This window comes from Rhodnius prolixus, unplaced genomic scaffold (assembly GCF_049639745.1).
Source record: "Rhodnius prolixus isolate KJV_2025 unplaced genomic scaffold, Rpr scaffold_7, whole genome shotgun sequence".
Classification (NCBI taxonomy): Eukaryota; Metazoa; Arthropoda; class Insecta; order Hemiptera; family Reduviidae; genus Rhodnius; species Rhodnius prolixus.
This window is the reverse complement of record NW_027411582.1, coordinates 5,602,247-5,627,402: the sequence shown is the minus strand read 5'-3', so window position 1 is coordinate 5,627,402 and position 25,156 is coordinate 5,602,247. Positions and strand designations below refer to the sequence as shown.

General features: G+C 32.1%; 2 protein-coding genes and 1 long non-coding RNA gene across 16 annotated transcripts in view; 2 read left to right on the top strand and 1 right to left on the bottom strand.

Moving 5' to 3' along the window:
- Positions 1 to 19,796, top strand: part of LOC141446465 (TWiK family of potassium channels protein 18) — a 35,237-nt gene extending 15,441 nt beyond the window's left edge. For 4 of the 5 annotated variants that reach the window (XM_074112934.1, XM_074112935.1, XM_074112936.1 and 1 more), the window contains exons 3-8: positions 3,004 to 3,254; positions 7,480 to 7,681; positions 15,675 to 15,877; positions 17,160 to 17,492; positions 18,590 to 18,670; positions 18,783 to 19,796. In XM_074112934.1, the coding sequence (XP_073969035.1) occupies positions 3,004 to 3,254; positions 7,480 to 7,681; positions 15,675 to 15,877; positions 17,160 to 17,492; positions 18,590 to 18,670; positions 18,783 to 18,935 (1,223 nt within the window). In that variant the 3' untranslated portion in view covers positions 18,936 to 19,796. Of the gene's footprint in view, positions 1 to 3,003; positions 3,255 to 7,479; positions 7,682 to 13,580; positions 14,828 to 15,674; positions 15,878 to 17,159; positions 17,493 to 18,589; positions 18,671 to 18,782 lie in introns of those variants that run through there. The other variant, XM_074112933.1, reaches the window with a different exon arrangement.
- Positions 482 to 18,865, bottom strand: LOC141446490 (uncharacterized). 4 transcript variants are annotated; one of them, XR_012453744.1, is made up of 7 exons: positions 13,177 to 13,460; positions 11,782 to 11,835; positions 8,526 to 8,933; positions 5,038 to 5,133; positions 4,118 to 4,490; positions 3,308 to 3,447; positions 482 to 3,236 (listed from the first exon to the last, which is right to left on the bottom strand). It is a non-coding gene; the product is annotated as an uncharacterized lncRNA (long non-coding RNA). The 4 variants fall into 4 exon arrangements; XR_012453743.1 differs by lacking the exons at positions 11,782 to 11,835; positions 13,177 to 13,460 and adding an exon at positions 18,736 to 18,865; XR_012453741.1 differs by lacking the exon at positions 11,782 to 11,835.
- A 664-nt stretch (positions 19,797 to 20,460) lies between the features above and the next one.
- The window catches only part of tweek (transmembrane protein KIAA1109 homolog tweek), a 54,544-nt gene continuing 49,848 nt past the window's right edge, over positions 20,461 to 25,156 (top strand). For all 7 annotated transcript variants that reach the window (XM_074112903.1, XM_074112902.1, XM_074112901.1 and 4 more), the window contains exons 1-10: positions 20,461 to 20,615; positions 21,171 to 21,439; positions 22,353 to 22,496; positions 23,074 to 23,217; positions 23,317 to 23,429; positions 23,536 to 23,682; positions 24,366 to 24,489; positions 24,569 to 24,657; positions 24,741 to 24,839; positions 24,915 to 25,022. In XM_074112903.1, the coding sequence (XP_073969004.1) occupies positions 21,208 to 21,439; positions 22,353 to 22,496; positions 23,074 to 23,217; positions 23,317 to 23,429; positions 23,536 to 23,682; positions 24,366 to 24,489; positions 24,569 to 24,657; positions 24,741 to 24,839; positions 24,915 to 25,022 (1,200 nt within the window). In that variant the 5' untranslated portion in view covers positions 20,461 to 20,615; positions 21,171 to 21,207. The remainder of the gene's footprint in view (positions 20,616 to 21,170; positions 21,440 to 22,352; positions 22,497 to 23,073; positions 23,218 to 23,316; positions 23,430 to 23,535; positions 23,683 to 24,365; positions 24,490 to 24,568; positions 24,658 to 24,740; positions 24,840 to 24,914; positions 25,023 to 25,156) is intronic.

Here is a 25,156-nt window from a genome sequence, read left to right as displayed (position 1 = left end):
TTAACTAACAACACAATGACACAAACGATTCATGCGATTTTAAAAAAATTGCATGAAAATTGATTTTAATGAGATTTGACAAGTATGGGTCGCTGTTACTCTCTTTACCATAAACCTTTAATTTTAATTTGACACATTTTCCAAGGAAAATTCATTTTAGGTCATTTGGAGTGAGGGAGGACTTATTAATTACTATTAATAAGTAATTTTTTAAAAAATCCAAAAATTATTGAACACTAGTATAAAGGAAATGAAATATTGAACAATGAATCATAAAATAAATTTCACTAGAACCCTAATAGCGTGCTTACTAGCCATATTTCTTTCAATGAAAACGAAATGCCGTAATAGGTATCCATGGAGATTATTGTATTGGTATTTTCATTCTCAGATAATATTGAACATATACGCACTTATTTTAATGGATGTAATAACATTAAAACATAGAAATGGAAAGGTTGAATAAGAACTAAATAGACAATGTAATTAAATGAAATTTTATTGGCACAGTTTTCAAAGAAAAGAAAAAAAAAACGGATGCAATTCACTGAGTGTAGCTATCTGTTCTTTGTGTACCTCTCAATCCTTAAACGTACTTTTTAGAGTTTACAAAAAGTTTCTTCTTATGCACAACTTTTACTTTCACTTAACCCTTAGATCAACAAGATAACGATTACAATGTAGACTGCGTTGAAACTCATAGAAAAGACAAATTCGGATGACATCGTGTCATTATTTTAAAATAGACTGTAACTCTGCTATCGCAGCTTCTAAAATTAATGGTAAAGAAGGGCAAACTCTTAAGAGGCAGCGGTTAGTACGGTGTGTAGTAATTTTTAAGCGAACCTGCAAGAAGGTGACCTCCAGTTCAAGTTCCGCGTGTACCTACATTTGGGAAACATGGTTTTTCCAGGATAGGTTTTGATCGAAAGTGATATCAAGGTTTTTCACAGAGGAACAATATTTTATTGGGGTATTGTAAAGGAAAAGATTAGAAAGAGGAGCCAATGATTTAAGGAGTGGGTTGGAGCCAATAACAATAGCTTTGGTCTTTTCTACATTCAGGGTAAGCTTATTGTTCGTGGCCCATGCTGAGATATTATTGAGGTCTTCTTGAAGTTTAAATACAGCTTCAAACAAATCCGACGGGGAAAAGGATAGGTAAATCTGAAAATCATCAGCATAGAGGTGATACTGGGAATGAGAGATGGAAAGAGGAAGGTCATTGATGTAAATTGAGAAGAGGGTGGGAGATAGGGAAGAACCTTGAGGTACACCGCGTGACAAAGGAAGAAGTGAAGAAGGATTACTATCGGGAGTGACAACGAATTGGGAACGATTAGACAGGAAGGATTGGAACCAACGGAGGGTGCTATTGGAAAAAGAGAGGGATTGTAGTTTAGATAGCAGGATATGATGGTCAACGGTATCAAAGGCTTTGGAGAAGTCTAGGAGTATAAGGATGGTAAGTTTTTGGTCGTCAATAGCCGTCTGCAAGTCATAATCACAGGCCAAACTGTTAAGGCCTCTATTTGTTCCTGTATTTATTCTTAGGGGACAATTGTCCCAGAATAATAAATTTTTTTTCTATTCTATTTCTATTCTACTCTTAAGTTCGTCTTCAGGATTAGTCACAGTATTAAAAAAAATGTAAAAGCATTCCCCTCCTAAATAATATATAAAACATCAGAGTATTTCATTAAAGCTATCCACTCAACCATTTGAACACTTTAAATCAATCCAGTTTAATATTTCACGCAGTAAAAAGCCAATATAATTAACAAAATTAAAAAGACTAAGTAAAACTTTAATTAAAATAATACATAAATTAATTAACAAAAGATTAATAAGAACAAATAATCTGATGTGAACACCCCCACGACTTTCTTTTACTGCTACTCTCAACGGTTCATCTCACAAAGTAATGTATTTATATAAACTATAAGAGTAGAAGTAACTTAACAAAAAATACTTTTTCCTGACTCCTATTACATATATTTTAGCCACAACTTGAGATGAAAACATAAGAATCCCATATTCTGTTTATCCGAGGAATACCAAATCCTTGTAACACTAAGTACCGCACTTCCAAAAGAAGAATAGAACAATACCCAGCCTTAAAGAAAGTTAAAGAAATGAAATCAACAATTAGTCTCCCTTCAAGTATGATTTCTGAAATTATCACAGTTCGAGGTTAAAACATAGGCTGAAGGTTAATGAGTATTAGTGGAGTTGTTGTGTAAAACACATTCTTTACCATTTTTGCTAAGAATCTTTGTATTTTCATTTCTTGAAAATTATAATTCTTATAATTATACTTACTAAATTATAGTTCTCTCGAAACATGTTAAGTAGAGCAATGTACGATTTCTCAGCTATATATTGTTAGGAATATTAAAAAAATTATTATAATTTAAAATTTGAATAAAATCGTTTATCAAAATGGTACCTATGAAGAACAGATATCGCAGTTTAATTTTTTTTGAAAGCAGTTGTGCAATATTTATTAAAATTTGGATGCAGATTGTTTATGTAATGTAATAAGCAATAATTTTTTATCTTACATATTTTGTCGGGAAAACTGGTTAAGATTTCTGGGAACATAAATAACTCAAAAATTGACAAATACTTCCGGTAAGCGGTTGACGCTGCTTCGTGCGGACACGAAGATACGTAAGCAACCAGCTAAGAATAACTGAACAAATTGTTTTCAACTTAATTGTGGAAGTTTACGACTGCTTTAGACAAGGCTGTCGAAATGGAATAAACAATTATGTGTTTCCAGTGCTTTTTCATGTTCGACTATTTCCGCCGAAAATTCAATATTTTATTCAAACAAGTGAAATGTTCACAAAACAATACATCTCACAGGGCTTTTTAAGTCTTAAAAACAGAAAAATTAGTCGTCAGAATGGATTAGCATCTTTCTTTTTCTCCCATATTCATAATCTCTTCTAGCTTTACTTTTCGAAATATTAATTTTTCTTTTTTTCTTACCAACAGGTTTCCGTGATTTTACATTAAAATCGGCCAAATCTGGGCTTAGCGTTGGTGAGAAGGCATCAATCTGGATGTACGGCAAAGTATGGGCTCTGTCTAGGAAATGGTTCACACATATATTCTTATTTCTAATTATTGCCGCATACTCCTTGCTGGGTGGTTTCCTGTTCCACACTATTGAAGGAAGAGCTGAACAGAAGAATGTAATAGATATTATCCAACACAGGAAGGACGTCCTATTAGAAATCAGGCAGGTTAGTTTTTATTACTATTGTTGTTATTCCGTATCTTAGGGAAATATACGTACGTATAACTTTCTGAAGTTCTATAGCAAAAAATAAACTTCTATAATCCAGTTATCTCCAAATCCACTCAAGCCTGATGTCAATTCATTAGTTCCTTGTTGTACGTTTTACAACTTTTCCAAGGCGAACTGCCTGTACAAATCTTTAACAAAATAAATTAAAAAGGAAGAATCAAACAAAAAACAAATAAAATGTATGAACAAGCCTGATGTCTATAAACATCCATAAAATTTCTAGTCCCCATAGGCTGTTTTTATATTACGTCCCCTTTAGATAAATTGGATCTTTTTTTTTTTTTAGAAGGCTGTATTAGGACATAGTTAAGTCTCATAATAGCATAATGTTTAAGTGGAACTCTCTTTTTCGAAAAAAATCGCAAAAGTAAACCAATCCATTAAAGAGACCTTTTCGTCCGCCAACTTGCTTCAAATTAAACATTTTGGTTATTTAATAATTTCTTACATTACACTAGTTCTTGTAACTAGTTATGACAATTTTTTTTTAACCTCGTGTTTACGTTTAGGATTTTCTTTTAGGACAGTTCTGGAAGTTGGGCTGCAGTATGCTTCCCTCTAAAAGTTTTGAGTGTAGTTTCAGGGTAACGTACGGTTTTAAAATGTGTATCAATACCCAATCATATATGGTATGGAAATTCGAAGAATGGAGAAAATATCTTGATTAGAACTATGGGAATTCCAAATTGGGTGAAAGGTCACAACGTTTTTTAATTAAACTCTATTTGATATTACATTTTATTAAAACACATGAAGATGGAATAAAAACATAAATACTTAAAGAAAAGATGAGCTTACGATCTACAGTCACCATCTTTCATGTCAATTCTAGTCAGCATACCCAGGGCTGTAGTTATTCAACCTCATTTAGTTCTTCAGCCGACTTCCAATCTCAAAACATCTCTAACCCATTTAGTTGATTCAACCTCTTTTATAAAGTGGGTTTAATGTAACCTTCGCTCTAAATTATCTTCGTCGAATATTAATTCCTTACTTTACTACCAACAAATTGTTCACGAATATTTCTTAGTCTTCTAAGAAATACTTCTCCCTTCACACATCAAAATCTCAAGAATCGTCTTTCTTTTTGAGCTTTTTTTATCCATAATCAAATCATATTTAATCGATAAGTCTCTCCTGCGTGTAGGTAATTCATGTTTTTAAAGAACATCTGAAACAGAATTAAAACAATCTTTAAATACAAATAAAGCTTTTCCAAGTTTTTTGTGTATAATTATTAAATGATTGCTTTTCTGGAATTTATCCCTCACTTAATAAACTGAATCCCAAATACCCAGAAACAGTAATTCAGTAAAATATCTAACAAATCATCAACACTGTATTAAGCTTAATAAACATGTATTAAATTTCTACTGCAGCCGTAATCAATAGTCTGAGCTGACTAATCACAAAAATATGCTTCCTCTATTTTAAGAAATATAACTTCTAAAATTAGGAATAAACGAAAAGGCAATGGAAATTAACATTGATCAAATTATTGGATTTAACGATTCGAATTTTAAATCCGAATTAGTTAACAATGTCTAATAAATTCTAAGTATTTATGAGTAGAAGTAACCGTTGCCAACAGATTGTTTGGCACTGCACTCCTGCACAATGGACTCTTTCTGTGATTAATCATTTTTTGTTTCAATATTTATAATGCTTAAACTAATGAATAAAGACAAAAAAGAAATGAAAAATAATTTATAACTTACTGGAATTGAAAGATGTTTAATAAAGTATGGTTAATGAGTTTACGATAAGTGGAATTGTTTTAGAACCTCCTCCGTCATTTCGACGGATTTCACCACCTACGAAAAACAGAAAAATTGTTTGCATTAATTGTCACAGTCTAAGGGCTGATTATTACTTTTAATTCAGTGGCACTTCATCCAGTACTTCTGGATGAAGGAACAAATCTGTTAGATGACAGGGAAATCCGGGGGTTGGAAAGTGAATCTACCATGCCATATTATTGAACATTCTTTGATAATTAAAATAATAAGAAAGTGACATCAGATGAATTAACAGCAGTTTACCACCGCGAGGTAGTCTATTATTGATGTAAAAATATAGGCAGCCATTTTAGTAGTATAAAGAACGTTATAGAATAAATCTTCATGCTATGAACTGCGCAATTAATGGCATTAACAAAGCTTTTTGTTATCGACGTTAAGCACATGATTTTGAACAGATTCACCTCTTCTTGGAGTGGATCGATGGCAAGACATACAAATTGTAACGGAAGTCTTATTGAGCGAGTAATGGCCGATAAAATTAAGAACAGAAAAAAAAAATAGATGGAATATTTTTTATATAACTGTCATTAAGTTTTGACGGATATTTAAGCAGGAACCTTTTCGTCTTCATACAAATATCATTTTACTTAATTCTTTCGTTTTAGCTGAGTGTGGTAGAGTTCAGAGTTAATCCAGAAGCCCGATGTACAAAGTACATATTTCCACATCGGCACCCGGCTTGTTTGGGTTTAAGTTCGTGTGGAATACTTCAGTAGCTCCTGGTAACCATGTCGATTGCACGCAGACAGCGGTTGTACCTACAAGTGAATCTAAGAATGTAGGTATTGCTGAACGTAGCTAATTTTCCTGCTTATATCACTTTATTCAATGGAAGCCTATGCAACCCATGTAGAAACAGAACCTATTCCAAGTACTTTACTAATTTCAAGTAAAGTAATTAGTAATATCTAAGATATTTGGAGTTTTGGCCTCCAAGGGTATCAAATTCGCCACACCTGGTTCTCTTGAAAGACACAGAATTGCTGGGCTTTCTAAGTTTTAGAAAACAATGGTCTACACTTCGAGGAGTAAATTTATCGAAAGAATAGATAATCCTCATCCTACCTAAAGAGGTTCTAGTAAGAGACTCGGATGTATATAAATCTATCTGTTCCTGTTTACATAAAGTATTTACCTGGCAGGTACAGATTGCTACCAGTTTAATCCTAAAATACCTCGTAGGCTGGTTTTTACATCGCTTTAGATCTGGATGCTACTTATGTACGACAAAGGTAATGAATTAGAATTAAATTAGTGAAATGTTCATTAAATTAATTAAATTTATGAATATGTCGTGAATTAGAGTTATTTGAGCATTATAGAATTTGCCAGTTTATAAGCCGCTTTGTTACGATCTGCCTCAGGCTTCGCTAATGCCAACGGCAACCCTAGCTGATCCTCTGATCTATTGTTAATTTTCTGAAAACTAATAAATTAATAATAAGAGACTGTTGAAGGAAACCTAACGTTATAAACTTTTAGAATCACTAAATCAATGTTCCCCGGGCAAAGGTTCCAAAATCTAATGTAGTCGAAAGATAGACACTTCTTCCAACTCAGGCTTTTGGATAGACATTTGTGAGTCCATAAATACAAGTGATAAAACCACAAATTACACTGAAATGGCACTTGAGTGTAGAGCCATATTAAGTAACGTTTTCTAGAAAATAACGTTTAAACCAAAATATGTAGAGGACAAATGCAGGGAAAGTTTAAAAAAAATTCTTAGAGGCCATTTTCAAAAAACTCAACTTAAAAAAAGAGACTGCTCAGATATGCATTTTCGTACTCAAAGAAATCTATAATGTGTACTTACAAAAAAGTAATAACTAAAATGAAAAATCCGCACATTCATAATACTTTCTCTTATGAAAAATAAGTGAATTTAAAAAAAATATGCCACCTACGTCATCGCAGAAATTTTAGATGAAAGACTTCATCAAATTAGAAAAAATTGTACATTTATAACTAGCCAGAAAAATCTAACCAGGAATGATTTGGAACTGTTTTAAATTAAGACGTCGTCTATTAGTAAACAATAGATTTAACAGTAATGTTTATAAGACGATCTTTTGTTTACGTTTCAACAGGAAGAAAAATCACTACTCACTTAGTTTTTATTTTTAGAGAAAATAATGCACCAAATGACGAAAACAATCTGAAATTTCGTTATCACTTAATTTTCTTCCCAATTCTTTACACTGAAAATTGCCAAACGGACAGATTGGAAGTTTAGAACACTATTATGTGTCTAAATTCGAATGGTCTATTGTGTATTAATTTGATGTTTATCAAACCATCTATTTATAACAATACCATGTATCGTTGATAATTTCAACTTTTCCTTTGTACGTACAGTTTTTCCGTGAATTTAGCCCAATGGAAAGTGATGAAGATGAACAAAGATGGCTGGGGAGATCAACGCAAGCGATTAGAGAATATGAAGGAGTTCTATTGGAATATTTCAAACAGGATACCCATATAATGTCAAAAGGAGATAAACCCGTTTGGGATTTTTGGAGTTCAGTATTCTTCTGTGGGACAATATTCACTACTATAGGTTAGTTTGTATATATTTATATTTATAAAAATTGTTGAAAGAATGCTGATAAGATATCCAAAATTTGTTTAATGTTAACAAGCAGAAATGCAAAGCTTTCTCCATCAGAAATGTATAAATATAAAAACTGCAAATGAATTCAGGTGGTGCATTTTTTTGGCTTCTGATTTGGATGATTGAGTGAATGGGATGATTAATTGAATGGACATCATTTTAAGACATTTTTTCGTCCCGGCTGAGGAAGTAAACCAGCAACCTCTTGCAACCTAACTGGGCCGGTACCAGCCTTTCTTCCGACTAAAGAATGTGAATGCAGCTACTAGTCAAAGTTCACGAAAATCATTTTTGGAAGCCAAATCAAGAAAGGCGAGAAAAAAGTTTAACAAACTTTCGGTAAAGCCGTAATCTTCTCTCTCATATCCTTCTCAGCTGTTTTTCAGCTGCTGGAATCCGTGTTCTCCGAAATGTTTACCGATAAATACTCAATGTCAGCTTTGTAAAAATTACAAAGCTTCAGACTACTCATGAAAGAAATTTTTGCGGATGCTTTGTAAAAGTTGATTAATTACTCACCTTTGCATAAACAAGAACTTTTTTTAGTTTTATCCCAAACAATTTTACTACTAAAAACAGTAGAATCATGCAAGAACTAATTATAATTACACCTAAGGAAGCAATGCTCTTCTTTTTCTCTATAGCGTATTTCAGAAGTGATTTCGGGTTCTATCGATTGGCCTACATTAGAATTAGTACCTCAGAAGAAGCACCCAACAATAAACAACAATTAATTCCTTAAAGGTTATTTGAAGAATTTTTGCTTAAATAATACAATAAAGTAAATTACCTGGAGTTGTTTTCTAAAGTGCTCTTTCTTAAAAAAAAAATTGAGAAAATGTTCGCACGATGTTCCATACCAGGACCATGTGTGAAGTGGCTGCTGCATTCTAAGCCAGTTGATTTGTCCATTTCAGCATGTTTTGCCATAATTCAAGTAAAACTTTTTCACTCGAAATCATCGACAAGATTTTTAGGTGGTTTTAAAAACTATCAATGCTTTTAGTATAGCCTGGCTGTCCGCAAAGATGAGAATATCCCCTTCTACAGGCCTTTTCTCAAGTGTTCCTCAGCTTAGATCTCATTTCATTTCAACCATTTTAACTTGGAATATCGTGCACTGATTCCATTTCATTGTACGAACATCTCTTGACTCTCCCGATAGACTCCGGCTGCTGTTCCCCAGAACATTTTTGAGCTATTTGATACATACAAGACAACAAAAGTTTGTCATTTCAGGAAAATCGTACGTGTACATTCATACCATAATTTCTACAACACATAATAAACATTTTCTATTAAATATAATAAAGGGCACTATACTTGATATTCGATATTTTTAATGGCAAAAAATAAAGTGAATGATCATGAATTAATTTAAAAATTATTAAACTATTTAGTTATATTTATAAGCAATCTATTAACTTTTTTTTCTTTTAATTACTGATTTACGCTCTTTCGTTTGATAATTCTGTTATAATATTTAGGTTTATTATCAAATAAATAAAAGAACAGCTCGCAACAACACAACTTACGAAGTATAAAAGGTAGATTTAATTTAATCCTAATTCTCAATTTAATTAAAAATGTCATTTGTCAAATGTCAATGAATTTGTTTAAAATCTGGTATACATTCACAACAAATCTAGTACCTTAGTTTTGTAATAAAATTCTACACGAACCTATTATTTACAACTAGAGAAATTCCCTTGTTAAGTTGACTTTTCGATTATGTAAGGGGGGGGAGCAGTACGCTATTGAAGGGAACACATACGTAAGAAAATATTTAATAAAGGATTCATGTAACTATTGAAGAAAATAATATACGAATATAATGAATTATACGTTGTCATAAGCGAAGCGGAGCTAGATTTTAATAAATAATTTTCTACGGATCCTTCCTAAAAGATCTTTACAAAAAAAGTTTAAGTTATTAAGGTGTGAGCTTAGTACACCAATAACTAGATAGGCTGTCCAGAAAATAGTGGCGACCATAAAAAAAACTCTTCGAGAAATTCGCACTTCCGACACTCCATGTTCTTCAAACTAGAACTTAAGCAACACATTCAATTCTGGTTTAGCATTTCACAAGAAATATGAGTCCTTCCTTAGCGATGGTACTTTAGAGAGATGCTTAACCAACCCCTTTTTTTAGATACTCGCCCCACCCAATGCGTGTTCCAGTTGAGGGCCACGGGTCATCCTTGTTTTAGAAATAAATGTGGATTTAAATAGCAAGTTTCATGAGATAAACATAAGAAATGGCAACATTTTGCTTCACACTGGAACAAACAATCTGACAGGAAGACGGACATTTTAGTAATCAATTTCAATAATCTTTGAATGTTTTTTTTTCCCTAAAATAAATAACATAAGCAGCAAAGTAGAAACATTTAGGATGTAAAAACAGCTAAAAGTTATTTATTTATTTATTTATAAGACAATGAAGTTTACTACTAAATGCAAAACTAATTTAAAATTTAGCAACACAAGAAATCACGCTGGAAATATACCAAATAAGAATAACCACTTTTAACAAATTTCTGATGAGTTCAGTTTACAGTCAAATTAACAGCAGAGAGGCCTCTTCCGCATGAGCAAAAAAAAAAAAAAGTGCTGAAAATGTTTGGAATCACTCCAATCTGCTTTTTAAGAAAATACAAAAGACAAGAAAAATGGTGACAAGTAAAATAAATAAATGAAATTTATTATCACAACCGAACAATAATGCGTAAATTAAAGTGTAACAATTTTTATTATGTTTTTTTGTCATCTTTATTTATTTGATTATATTTATATATATGTAGTTTGCCGCATTTTCTTTATTTCTGAATTGTAAAATAATTTTTTTTTCTCTCTGGAGTTGAAAGAAAATAGTCCGGATTTTCCAATAATTTTTTCCAGTTTTCCGCAATTTTTATTGAGGACTTATAGTTTAACTTAAAAGTTTTTCAAAATTGATTTTTTCAGAGATTTTTGTGGAGAAATGGGAGTATTTGAACTAGCATCTCAAGTATTTTTTGTGACTTATTCAGATTTATATTTCCCAAATGTTAATGTTACCACGATTTCAATGTGAAACTAAAATCCAAAGAATGTCAATTCAAAGAAAACTTTGTCCTAAATCTGTAAAGTTTTAAATTAATGACAGTCGTGTGAGGATTCTTACCAGATTCATTTGCTTACTTGTCGGACCGAATAGTCAAAATGTGCTTCAATAAATATTAGAAGAGTAAATTTTGTAAATAAAAAAGCACTGTTCGCACCAAATTTGTGATCAGCATAAATCAAATCCATTGATATTGAAGTAAGTTCGCAGCTCTGCATTGCAGTGTTCTTAGGAGGACATGAAATTTCTTTAATCGATCCGTCATTTTGGTTACATTATGATACACAATATTGAAGGCCAGCAGTCATGTTTAACACAATTATCACAAACAACATCGGGCAAACTTAAACCACATTGTAAAAAGGGGATGAATATTTTCTTCCTTTTATTTCTCTTGCCAAAAACCACAGTGAGCTTTCAGTTGTTTTTTTATGATTATTTCTTCGAACGCAATAGGTCTAAAGTTCAAATAAATAAAATAACCTATTAATAAGCATCTAAATTTAAAGTTTACAGCGAATTCAAATAGTTCTGCAGAATAGGGACCAGGTGTTCATTTAGCTTACGTTCTTAATAAAACTCTGTTTATATAATTCAAGAGAAATGGTTGCATTCTAATTTCTATTCTGTCTTAAGGAGGGTGCATTGGCCCTCCCCCACAACTTACAACAGTTGGGGATGTCCCAGCAAAATTTTAATGGAGGCTAAAAATATAGAGAGATACTCTACATTTGAAATGTAACTTGGCACTGGATTCGATATTCTAAAATAAATAAATAAAAAAACACGCACGTGTTTTTTTTCAAAATCCTATTTAAAAGTTGCAAGTGTAATGCATTTTGATCATAATTATTTCTTTAATTATAAGAAAATAGGTCTTTTCATCTTAAAGTGGAGTTAAAAAAAAATCACACTAAGCCTACACTTTGGATCTCACCGATATCTCATAACAAATTGGCTGCCAAAATCTTTCACGCATTGACCAACTTTTCTGAAAAAAAAATTTGGTTTTTAGATTTTCTCAAAATTTCCTGTTATAATATGAACAAGTAAATCTTCCACTGTTTTATTTTAAACATTTATTCAGGTTATTTTTTATTTCAGGGTGTAGGTTGGATTTGGAGGGAGTATGGGAGTCTATGTGTCTGTGCACTTCTCTATTTCAGTAAATGTACAGTTCTACAAACACTGAGAATTAAAAATGCAGCTAAAAGACCAATTTCATAAAAAAATGCTTTGATGGGAAATTTCAAAATGCAAATCAAATCATATGAGTTGAATAAAAATAAACTTACTTTTTTCCTTTCCAAACATATATTAAAAATGTACGAATAATACATAGATAAAATAATTATCTACAAAGACAGTAGGGTGTTCGGGGAATAGAGAGCACAATGACTTCAAGTCAATGTAATTGTCAATATCTTTAGGTAACACAATGAAATAACTAGAACTGCGAATTTTCGAATGGTTTTTTAGGGTTTCGGAACTCCTCGAAAAACATACCAGCTATTATGTTTAAACTTTATTATTATTCATATAAGTATGTAGGTTCTAAAAGTGAAATTTTGAGAAAATTTACTTAGGAAGTATCTCGGGAAAGATATATGAGCTTTCTTCTAAAGTGTCATTACTCATCCTGAGTATTCCACCACTTTTCTCCGACGACGAACTAAATATAAAAGCAAAAAAAAGTAAAGTAATGTCTATTTTTTCAAATGGGCTTTTCGTCCAACTAACAATTATTTGGTGTCGTGGACGAAGGCGACTAATTCGCCCTCAGTAGTGGCGTCTTATTTATTAACATTCCATGTTTCTTATTCAAAAAATGAGCCAAAAAAAGCCGTTAGAAATAATGAGTTCTCGCAAAGAATTAGGAAAATATCGAAATAAAAAAGCAAAAATAATCATCCTTCAGGAAAAGTGGGTGTTTTAGAAAATACTAACTTCTAGATGTCCAGGAGATATTGGGTGTCTGAGGCATGAAGATGCGACAAAAATAAAGCCGACTATGTGGAATACACTTGTTAAACACAGAAGCAAGTAATAATATCACTACAAGTTTTCAAATTTAACGCTAAAATCGTAATGAGATGTTTATTAAACAATCACTTTAGTTTCCAACGAATTATTTGATACATTTAACAAAGTATTAAAGACAAGCGTCGGATAAAAAATCACCGACAGGAGCTTTATTATTCGGTAATCAATTTAATCCCAGTATGTATTTTAACTGGTTCGTATTGCAAAACACTATACTTTGATCCACTTAGGATGAGACACGTATACCTATGTTTAGTATTGAATTGATTGTTATAGTGTTACTACTTACTTCAGGCAGAGTTCGAATCACAGTTGAACTAGCAATTTTAGGGACAGCAGAAATCACACTACATGAACTTCTATCAAAAACTGAGCACCTAGAATTAACTATTCACAAATCCAAGACAATTTTGAAAATTAAAACGTATCTATGTATCCTTTTAAATACATTTTTGCCTAATGAATTTTTTTTTGTTACGAAATATTTAAAGCAACTCATAAAGAAATAAAACTAAACACTACGTTATTTCAAACTGATTACACTCAACAGGTTACTTTAAACGAGCGCACATTGTCAAGATAACAGTGATAAAAGCTGTTGCTTTAAAAAAACTCAGATGCTATCTATTGGCAGTTTTTAGATACTAACTTGCCGTTATCGATTATGCGCATTGCGCGCTGCCGCTGCACTATTTTTAGGGCGATGCAGACAGTTTGATCACCGTGAGTTGCAGCCCCTTCTCCTAAAACTTCAAGAATTTTTTTTTTCTTTACTACTTAAAATAAACAGCGCTACAGTTAGCCAGTCCATGTTGAGTTGCTTTGTTGTTTCTGTGGGTGTTTGATTAATTTTAGTGAGTGTGTCAACATTTTACCCGTTGATATGAGTGATGAAGAGGAACACAATGGTCAGGATACTGCTGGACAGCAACCTGCTCCGGCTACACCTCCAATTAAAAAGCCACCAAGAAGAAGCCCTACGACAGGACATAGAAGGCGCAAACAGGAGGCGAAAAGAAGTCATTCATCACCTAGAGAAAAACTTGAAGCTAGCTCTGAAGATGATGAAACGGTTAGGAGAAATTCTGAAGAAGAGAAACCAAAAAAGACAGTGAGAAGGAGGAATAAAGTAAAAATTGAAAAACCAGAAGAAATTGTGCGTAGTGTAGAGGAACCTGAAGAAGAAGAAGAAGCTGCTGTAATTGTTCCCACAGAAGAAGAGAAATATGAACTACTGCAACAAGGGTGCACCACAACAACTGTAGAGCCTGTTTCCTGGTGGTCTCGTTGGATCCCATATTGGTCTCGGATAAATGTACAAGATGAAGAAACGTCTAAGGATAAAACCGAAGATACAATCAAAGATGACGCTGATCTTAACTCTGAATTCGCTGCCCTAGTGAGTCAGACAGAGCGTAAAATACTTGCTGAATTGGAAAGCCAAATCATTACAGACCTAGAAGATCAACCAGAAAAGAAAGATTTACTAGAGGAAGAGCCATCAATACCACCTCCAACCTGGTCTTCTTGGTCACAGTTTTTCCATGACACAAAACTTAAATTTAAAAAATATAAAGAAGAATATCCTCAAGAAGTGGAAACGCTAAAAAAATTACGCAATAGATGTATAAGTGAATTAGTGATTATGATGATATTTTGCGGCCTAGGAGCTTTAGTTTTTAAATTTGTTGAAGGTGCTTTTGAATCTTTTTATAAATGTGGTGTTAAACGTGTAAAACGTGATTTTATTGATGAACTTTGGCGTGGCAGTCACCATCTTAGGGAGGATGAATGGAAATCTAAAGCTAGAAGAAAACTAATGGAATTTGAAAATCAATTGCATGAAGCATTTGACGCCGGAATGACAACATATAGCGGCAGAAAATCATGGAGCTTCATTAATGCTGTGATTTACTGTTTAACAGTAATTACAACAATAGGTGTTTTACTTAATTAGTTTTTTAAAAATCTTTATTATTTTACTTATTGCTAGAACTCATTTAAGAAATCCGCTTTTCCCCCTTTAACTTTAAGATTTATGGAATAGCCAACAATGCGCAATAGTTACGCAGCATGATTTATCTAAATTATTTTACTAATACGGTTTTCCCTTTAATATTGCTAATAATAGCTTCAAAATAGAACCTTCACAAAAGTAATAGTCATTTTCTACATAAATAGACTGAATCATACTAAATTCTAAAAACAAACGTCATTTTTTCTTAAATTTGTTTTTCTACTTTAGTTTAACTTTTAATGTCATGAACCTTATTAAGTATAGGGACCAGTTATTTTGATGAGACAACTTTTTCAAAAAGCCTAATATTATACTAATATTCACGAAGTTCTGTTAATATAAATATCTCTCAAATATTTTTTTTTAACAAAATTACTTTAGAGTTACAGACTTTCAGTATTATAAATACATAAATACATATAAATGCATTAAATAAATACTTATCTAAAGTCCCAAGTTTGAAGCAAATTCCTGGAATGGCAACTATCAAATCGATCTGTATCTCAGGAATTATCCAAACGAACTTTACCAAAGACATTCTAGTTAGAGTCGGCAAACAAAACTGCCCACCTTTGCTGTCTATTGCCATAAAAACGGATAAATGTTTAATAACTATTTCGAGAACCTAGGAATAGGTGAATGATGAAATATCCTACTCATCTAAATATAATTCGGGAAAATTTCATGAATTTTACTTGAATGCTATACTTTCCCTTGCAAAAGAATTAATTGAGACTATAGTAATTTTTTTTTTTTTTTTTTTGTAATAGGTTATGGTCACATAGCTCCAGTGACGACCACAGGTAGAGCATTGACGATTGCCTATTCCATCATTGGCATACCATTGTTCCTTCTTTTACTAGCCGATTTTGGAAAACTATTTACCAGGAGCATAAAATTTTTATGGGCATTTGTAAGACGCGTGTATTATACAGGAAGTTGTAAGAAAGTAAGGAGGACGGCACCGGTTCAGGTATGATATTATATAATAATATTTATTAAGCTGAGGAAAACAACTTATGCCCAAGGCTTTTTCTTACAGAATTTTATACAAATATATAAAACGTATAATTGTTGAAATTTCATTGCTTATAAAGTGATAGAAGATATAGTTAACTTGCCAATTAACAGTGTCACACAATGGGTGCCGGGCACATAAGTATTTATGGAAAAGTAATAGTTGTTACAGCAGCAAAAAGAGATGTCGGTAAAAAAGCGAAAATTGAGCAGACGATTATGGTCTCAAACATTCAAAAATTCTAGATGTGAAAGAGTGGCAAGCTTTGTACGAGATGCATTCTACGCATAAGGGGCATAACACTTCACCAACATGAACAAGAAAAAAAACATTGTGTCAGGGCTTGGAAGGACGAAGAGTACAATGAACTTATTAAAGGCTAAAAACTTCGAGGCATGTCAGAACGAAGAGAATAGAATAGAAAAGAGATAGAGAACTGCAAAATATGTAGAGACACCCGATAGAAAAACCGCATTCTTAAGGAATTACAGAACATGACTGAAATATTGAAAAGTTCTGCCAAGCTATCCTCGATTTCCTCTAAAATAAATTTTTAAAACTAGGAGTTTAGAACATTTTCCTTCACGAATTAGGACAATTAGCTAAGGATATGCTCTTAGCAGTTAATATAACCTATTTTATTTTTATGACTTTGGTCCACAGTGCACAGGCCGTAAAATTTACTAAAGCTCGTTTGTCTCCTTCACTAATATCACTACGAATAATTTAAAATTTCATCCTCCGAACAGGATACTTCCATCCCTGTTAAAGCGCTTTCTTTTGATTGGTTTGAAAGGTATTCATATTTCGCTTTATAAAACCGCAATAGTCAACTAAATAGCCGACTTGCTGCATGTTCATTCTTCGCAGGCACCCAGTTATCACGTCTTGTAGAGTCTACTATAACTTCTAAATAGCTAATGCTGGCGCTTACCAACAGCTTAGAACCCATTGCTCATCGAATTAGGGAAATCACAAACAATAAATAATAAAACTAACAAAAAATGAAAATGCAGTAAAATGAGTTTTTTGGTCGGTCTCCCCTAATAGCATTTAAACGAAATTTCAAGTCCTAAATTACTGATATTCCATTTTTTCTGATATACTCCATTCATTTCTGAAAACTTCAATTATGTAACAACAAACAATTGTACGGATCATAATGGTTCCTAATGAGAACAAATATTTTTACACTTAATAGTTCGTAGTAATGTAATTATTGAGTCTTTTATCACAGGAAGTGATGAAAGGTGTACAAATGGTTTACGATATGGCCCTATTACGACGTCCAAGTCAAATGCAATCGGACAACCCTGAAGGTGGCAATCAAGTACCTCCGATGACACCAGCTTCACCAGGTGATGCACCCTCAACACCAGCGCTTTCCGCATTTGCTGTTGACGATGAATTCAACCTACCAATCACTGTAGCCATAGTAATACTGCTCATTTACATCTTTATGGGTGCAGCGGTATTCTATATTTGGGAAACTGATTGGACATTTTTTGATGCTTTTTACTTTGTTTTCATCTCCATGTCGACAATTGGATTTGGTGATTTAGTACCGGCTGTAAGTTGATATTTGTAAGAACAAATTATTTATATGAAATTAAGGTTAAAAATAGTAATTGAGTGTTGACTCAAGTCTATCAAAGCTTAATTTTGTGACCCAGAATTAGAAGGCACTGGCCGTTATTTTATTGATCAAACCGTGTTTGCAAAAAGAAGTCCAATCTCGAACTGTCACTCAGCTTTTTTAATGCATTATTATATCGCTTTTTTGAATTGCTCAGAGTACTCTGGAAATAAAAGTGATGAGAATCTATCCTAGGTATTAGGAAACGGCGTTTATGCGTCGGTTTCAAACTAATAGATTCATCTATTCAACTCAAATACTATTTCCTTTTTAGCCATCTTCTCCTGCTCTCGCAAGGAAAAGTTTTGTGCTCAATACCTCCGAAATTAAATTATTTCCGAAATAACTAATTTCCGAAATTGAGTTTAAATTATGTTTAAGTTCTTCAGCTGGTATCGTCTATGAATCCACACAATAACATCTTATCCCAACGTGAAAAGAACCGAGACCACTGCAAGCTGTACAAAGGACGGAAGTCACATAATTCTGCCAAAGCAGAGGACTCTATAATTTCGACCCATAAGGTTCAAAGTTGAAAGTGCCATTCACTAAGAAACTGTGACAAGCCTGATGCACACATTTCTTTCAAGGAGTTGAACAAGGTTTTATTTTTCTGTACACATTTCCTACGCAGTCCTACCCTATGTTTAATATGGTGCTAATACTACCCTATGAAGATGTTTCTTCGAATGGCAATGACCTGCAATAAATAGGCAGTAAACTAACTCAGCTAAACTTTTGTTCTGCAAAGACACAGAATTTGGTTGACTTTTCAGTCACTAGAATAAGTTAGCTCATCCCCGCCATGATATTGAAGTGGGTGGAGAGAGGCGTTTGGAAAAGCTACCAGATCATCGCTAATGGTTTTAAATGCTTATTTACTTAGAGGGCCCAACGATCATCCTTGAGCCCTTTCCCACCACCACATTGACCCAAACTTAGTGGAAGAAAATTTGTCAATGCTTAACATTGCAATTGGAGAAAGAGAAAGCCAAGGTTTTTTTACCAGAATTTTTAATTTTTTGTTACAGAATCAAATGTACATGATGGCATCAATTGTTTACTTAGCTTTTGGTTTGGCTTTAACATCAATGTGCATTAACGTTGTCCAGGTAAATTGATCTGTTGTAGGGCATAAAAACAAGACAAAAGAAAAGTTTCACAAGATCCTACTTACCATTTCAAAATGTAATGAGAACCTGTCTTGTTCGTTCATGTCTACAGGAGAAACTCTCGGATACATTTAGGCAAGCCAGCGCAAAAATTGGTGCTACAATAGGTTTAAAAGTTTGCGAAGATGATGGAACAGTGGAACCAGCTTCACCAACACACGTGGAAATTGCGGAAGTGCACAAAACACCATCTACACAAATATAATAATGAATAGTTATTGAAAAAATCCTAAATTAAAGGAAACATTTGAAAATATAAAGCATAATGCAGCATGTGATTACTAATGCCTTCCAATTTAATATTTTAAATTTAAACAAATAAATTACAATTTATTTGCTCAAAAAATATAATTTACCTTTACGTGCGACGTCATTTCTATTCTGTAAAACCATAATGCTTTATTTTTACTGTCAATTTAGTGATTCATTATATAAAATTAGTTATATTAATTAGTTACCAGAATTCAGAATTGGATATCAGATTTAGAAAAGAATTAAAATAATTTTTTTACTTGTTAACACTTCCGATTTTTTTCTTTGTAAATATTGTCTTTTTTAATTTTGTTTTCGACTAAACTAATTGGTTTTGACTACAATAATTTTTTTTTAGTAACTGCCTTCTCTCAATTGGTTGTGAGCCACTTATTGCCTAAATTGTAAATAGCTTTTCTTAAAAGAAGGGAAGAGTAATATTGACTAGACAGAGATATTTAAAATATAAAGCCATATTGTTCCATGATTAAATAAACCAAAAATATTTACATGTATATATATTTTGAAATAATTTAAAATAATAAATAAATAAAATTTAGTTGTATGTTACTTTACCTGACTCCTTACAAATTCCTTTTCTAAATTGCCTAAGTATTGCTATCAACTGTCAAGGTTACTTTTTACCTGAATAATAAATCATGAAATTTGAAACTTCAGTTTATTATGCATTTGGAATGTTTTTTAAATTTGTAAATATTTGAGCTTCCTAAGATTTATATGTCTTTGTTTAAAAATTATGATTTAAAACATGTTTGTGCCGCAATAATTATTTTAATAAACACTTTGGAATTAATTTATTTTATTCATTTCTTTTTATTTGGCACTTTTTTCTATCTACGTAGCCTTTTTATCCTTATCATTTGTTTCAAAGTAACTTCATCCAGGACAAGTAAGTATGTAATATTATATTAATAATAGCATGTTTCTAAATGCATTTTTAAAAAGTGGAGAATTAGTTGATTATTTAAGTAAATAATATTACTATTCAGTTGTGTAGAAGAAGGAGCAGGAAAAATTCAATTTAAAATCCAATTAACAAATAAAGAAAATAATTTGCTAAAGATTGACCAATGTCTACATTTCCGAATTAAAAATATCCGCTGCCTCCTAAGCAAAAGCTTCGATTAATAAGTATAAATTATTTAAATTTACTAGATAAGATTCATTTTATTATACCTTCATTTTTAATTTTAAGCCCTATTATTACTAGCAATATAAGCTTTGTAGTTGAGTTTATTCAGAGTAAATTACGTTTTTACAAACTTGGAGTATGATAAAATTTATAGGTTAAAATTTAGATCCTTGAGAACTGTAAGTAAGAAAGTTGAGCGAGTGCACTTATTAAACAAAAATCTTATTAAACAAATACTTCATACTTGAATAGTTTGTTGGAGGCAATTTTTTGAAATTACCAATAGATTGCGTTACTTGATTAGATATTCTAATCAGCTGATCAATGCGTTTAATAAAGGGAAAGTGATACTGCATTAAATCAGCTGTATTTGCCTTTCGTTGAGAAGTTGTTATTCGTTATTTCTGTAAAAATGTTTTTAACTAGTGATTTACTTTTAAAAAAATATTATTCCGATTTTCCATACTCTCTTTTCTCTCTGTAAGTACTGGTTAATTAAAATTATTCGGTTTTTCATTACGTTTTTCCAACGATGGAGTATTTTGGCTTTTGTTTACTTAAAATAAGCGAAGTATTTTCAGATAACAGATTTGGGGTGCTTTTATTTCTTTTAGGAAGTTAATTCTAGAATTTTTTTAGATAAATTATTAACTAACGAAAATCCTATTTAACTTCTTGATATTATATTAAAGAACTAATCAAGGTTTTGCTCCTTTTTATAAAAAAAGAAGAAGATATTTTGGTTAATAGAAGTCTACAACAGTACGTGTGCATTCAGATAGTGTTTAGCATCAATAGTATTTGTCATAACTAAAAGATATGCTTGAAGTATCTTCATTTTTGATTAAATTCTTATCTAAAACTGAAAAAGTTAAGAACTTGTACGCGTTTTTAGTCTATGACTCATAACTTCAGTGTTGTTGGTTATTTACATTTTACGCTTACTTTTTAATCCAATTAATTATTAATTTTAAATTTACTGTTTTTTTGTTTTTAGAATTTCTCTTGAATTCTTAAATAACATAATTTTTGTAGTTTTATGATGGTAACTTGAAGGCTCACAAGAGAAGAAATGTATGTGTCAAAACTAATTGAAACAACTATTCCCGAACCATCACCATGGAACTCAACATTAAATCTGGATGGCATACAAATGGACAGCAATTTTGCTATGCTGCTTTGTTCATTGATGATGGCCATGGCGTGGGTTATATATATTACATATTATAATTCCAGAGTAGTGGGTTACATTATCACGAGGGCTCTGAATAGAATGTATGTCACCGATGGTTACTTCAAAGTTGGTTAGTTTGTTTTATATGTAGACTATACTTCTATTGGACAATTTAAGGTATTAGTTTGTAAGGTGCATTATGAATTTACGTTTGGAAAATTAGGTCTATTTATTTTACTTCTTCATATCACAGTGAAGGCATAAGCAGTGTGTTCTCCTCAATAATTATTAAGAAAGTGATCATTGAGTGTCTCTTTAGCGCATTTGGTGGTGGTTTTTTTTTAAAGAGGTATTTTGATTGTTACTTTCAGTACCCTTGCAGAACCCTTTAAAAATGATTAATATTTAACGACTTTCTTAAGCGGCGAGATTAGGCCATTACCGTAAGTTTTTATTTTTCGCATTTGTATATATAATTTTGGAGTTGTGGGCTTTGATTGGAATGTATGTCACAGATTGCTCCCTTCATAACCATTCTTTTACGTGATAATAAAATGTATTGCGATCATGTAAAGTTTTCCTATTTTGAGTTTTCACAGGAAATATCTTTTTTGACCGAAAAAGGGAGTTTCAAGTAAATGTAAACTAACTACCTAAATAACTATAAAATCGCAGGAAGCTGAAGCGACTGTTCTAGCTGAATTTTTATTCATATTTACTTAAAAAGTAAACAAAAGTTTGCGGTGCTAATCTTTTTTTTTCGAGGGTTAAAAAGCTTAGAAGTTTGGCAATTCATTTTGTATTTGGATTTCAATTAATGTTTATGAGGATATTATTGTAAAATATGTAAGTATGGTTACGACAACTGATCGATAATTGGACATAAAGCCCACAGTTGAAAGTAGGCATTACAAATAAGCTAAAAAAACATCTCCCTTATTGGGAATAAAAAACTTAAACAGAACCTATTAAACATTTTTGACTTAAATCTGTTTGTGAAAGTAAAATAATAAGTTTTGTATTCTTTTTTGTACATTTTACAGGATCATTCACACTTTGCTGTTTGTCTGGCAAGATTATGTTTAGGGACATAGTGTATATAACACATGATTTTAGTTTTCGAGTTCAGGATGGTTGGATGATATTTCGGTGGTGGAGAGCCTATGTTCCAAAAGATGTATCAGAAGGTAAGATGGCATTTTTATTTAAGGAAAGTAGTCATTTTATATATGATGGGGTGCAGGCCAAAGCTGCTCTGACACATCGACCCGCAAGGTCCCAGTCAGCCACTAATGACTCTGAGCAAATTCTTAAGCTCATTGCTCAATAGCAAATCTCGCAAGGAAGAATGACGAACACAATGCTCTTTCTTAGCAAAGCAAAAACCTGCAGTGACCACCTTTAAGTCCACCAATAATATATAATGGGGTTAATGATACTTATTTACATCTGCAATGCTATTTAGAGTAAAATCTCCAGATTCTTCCACTGAGCCATTTATACATATATCGTATACCCAGGTTAACTCTGTCTTATGGTTTATCCTGAAGATTTGTGGATTTTTCCTGAGCTTTTTTCCCTGTTTGGCTGGCGGAAAGCTGACGCCCCTAAACACGTTCACCCCTCATTCCAGTCAATCCTCTTGTTTCTCATAAAAGGTACAACCATAATTATGTGCTTTTTTGTTTGTTTGTTTTCATAATCTTTGAAATAATTTTGAAATTTGAAATAATAATAATAAAGTATACTGTTTTCTAATTGTAGACTTATCTCATTCTGATACAAGACTTTCTGTGATGTTAAATGGTTTTGAACTGCATGTGTACAATCGATCAGATGTGTATAGCCAGTTGGAAAGGGTATTTGGATTAGAACCGGGTATCATTCCTTCAAACGATTCTAATTCAGGTTTTTTTATTTTGCTTCTTTTTTAAATTCATGCATATTTGTAATACTTAAAGTTTTGCCATTTTTTCTTATTTTGTGAATTGAATGTAAACTATTTAGGGACGAACAATCAAGATGAAATCGAACTAAGATCTAGACGGCAACCTGGTACTAGATCTTTAGGGAAAAGTTGGAGAGATCTCATTCCTGTTATTAAATTTGATCTTTCTTCGGTAATTTATTAATAACCGAACACTACTTGTTTGAATGATTATTAATTTTATTTTATACCTCGAATTTTTTAAATTAATCATTTTTTGTTTGCATTTTCTGAAACAGGGTCGTGTAGTATTTGGGAATCGTTTAGTGCCCACAACGTTATCAATTCAAGTTGAAGAAGCACATATTGTTTATTCTACAAAGCCAGCTGCTTCGAGGCTGGATCATTTTATGCACTTCGCCAAATGTAAAGCTGAAAATTTTAAGGTATTTTTTTTTATTCGAATGTAATATGTAATATAGCATTAAGAAGACAAAATAAATTTTTTTGCTTATTAAAATGTTCCAGGAAATTTAAAATCCATCCAATGACATCTGGTTTAAAATTTGATTTACCTTTTAGACCTTGGAAAAGTTTCTTAACATGGTGTACTTATTTTAAATATGTATTTAGTTTCTATGTGGGCCTTATAGTAGAAAATCTTTGAAATAAAAGTTGTAGAGCACCATTGTAGCCAAACAATAATTTTAGGTAAAGAGGATAAATTGAAGGAAAAAAGTTTTGTGGTACTAAGAAATGATTCAATACGAATTCATTCCTGATTGCCTTTCCACGTATTCTTGTGTATCCACAAGATAATGCTCAGCCATATGTAACATTTAAAACATTCATTTCAAGTTCGTGTGTTTTAAGATTTTGAAAGAAGTGGATATAAGTTAAATCCATAGCGATCTATTGCACCCTAAAGTTCTGTATTCTTTTTGGTGTATGTAAAGTGTAAGCGCTAGCGATGAGTCTGAGATGGCCGGCGAATTCGCCAAAACAAGCTTAAATCACACTTATTAGCTACGTTTTCGGGCAGTGTGTGAATTGTGTGAAGTTGAAGGCGACTATGTAAATATAAGAGTGTCTTTAGTGTACATTATCGTTTCTCTTTTGCATGTTTAAGGTTATATTAGCTCCAAGCCCCAAATATACTGGAATGGCGGACGACCCTCCAAGATATATGGGAGAAGGTTTCGTAGTACTCTCTTCAAATAATGTAGATCTCTACTATTATATGGATGAACCAGGTAAACATTCAATTGTTTTATGTCTCGAATTATTTTCAGTTTTTAACTTAAAATAGTTTTTTTATTTAATAATTTTTAGGTATAGTTCCTGCAGAACCATTGATGTTGCAGTTAGCAAATGGTGATATTGTAGAATCGGCGCCTCCAATTTGGGGCATGGATATTAAAGTATGTTTTCTAATATTTTTATAATTTTAGTGAAAATATATTAAATGTTACACATTGATAAATTCCTATTTAAAAAATCACAGTGTGGAAAAGGAACTGATTTCAGTTATGGTCCTTGGGCAGATCGTCAAAGAGAACACCTTTTTAAGTTCTTTTTTCCACAGGATTATCAAGGCCTTAAGGTATTACGTATTTTATTTATTATGCCAGTTTTTGTGTTTTACTTTTAAAGTTATTTATTTATTTATTTTTTTAAGGTTACCAGACCACCTTTACCAGGTGAAAAAAGACAGGTGCAATCATTTGATATAAGACTGAGTACACTATACGATGCTACTATAGATATATTATTTTCTAAAAATAAGGTAAGTCGCAATCATTCCTACCGGGTTGATTGTGCATTCGTGCTATTCTATTTCAGGATTCTTTGCTGGATAGAATTGGATTTGTAGATGATTATTTCTTCTGCATATATGAGTTTTCCTATTGGTTTAATGAC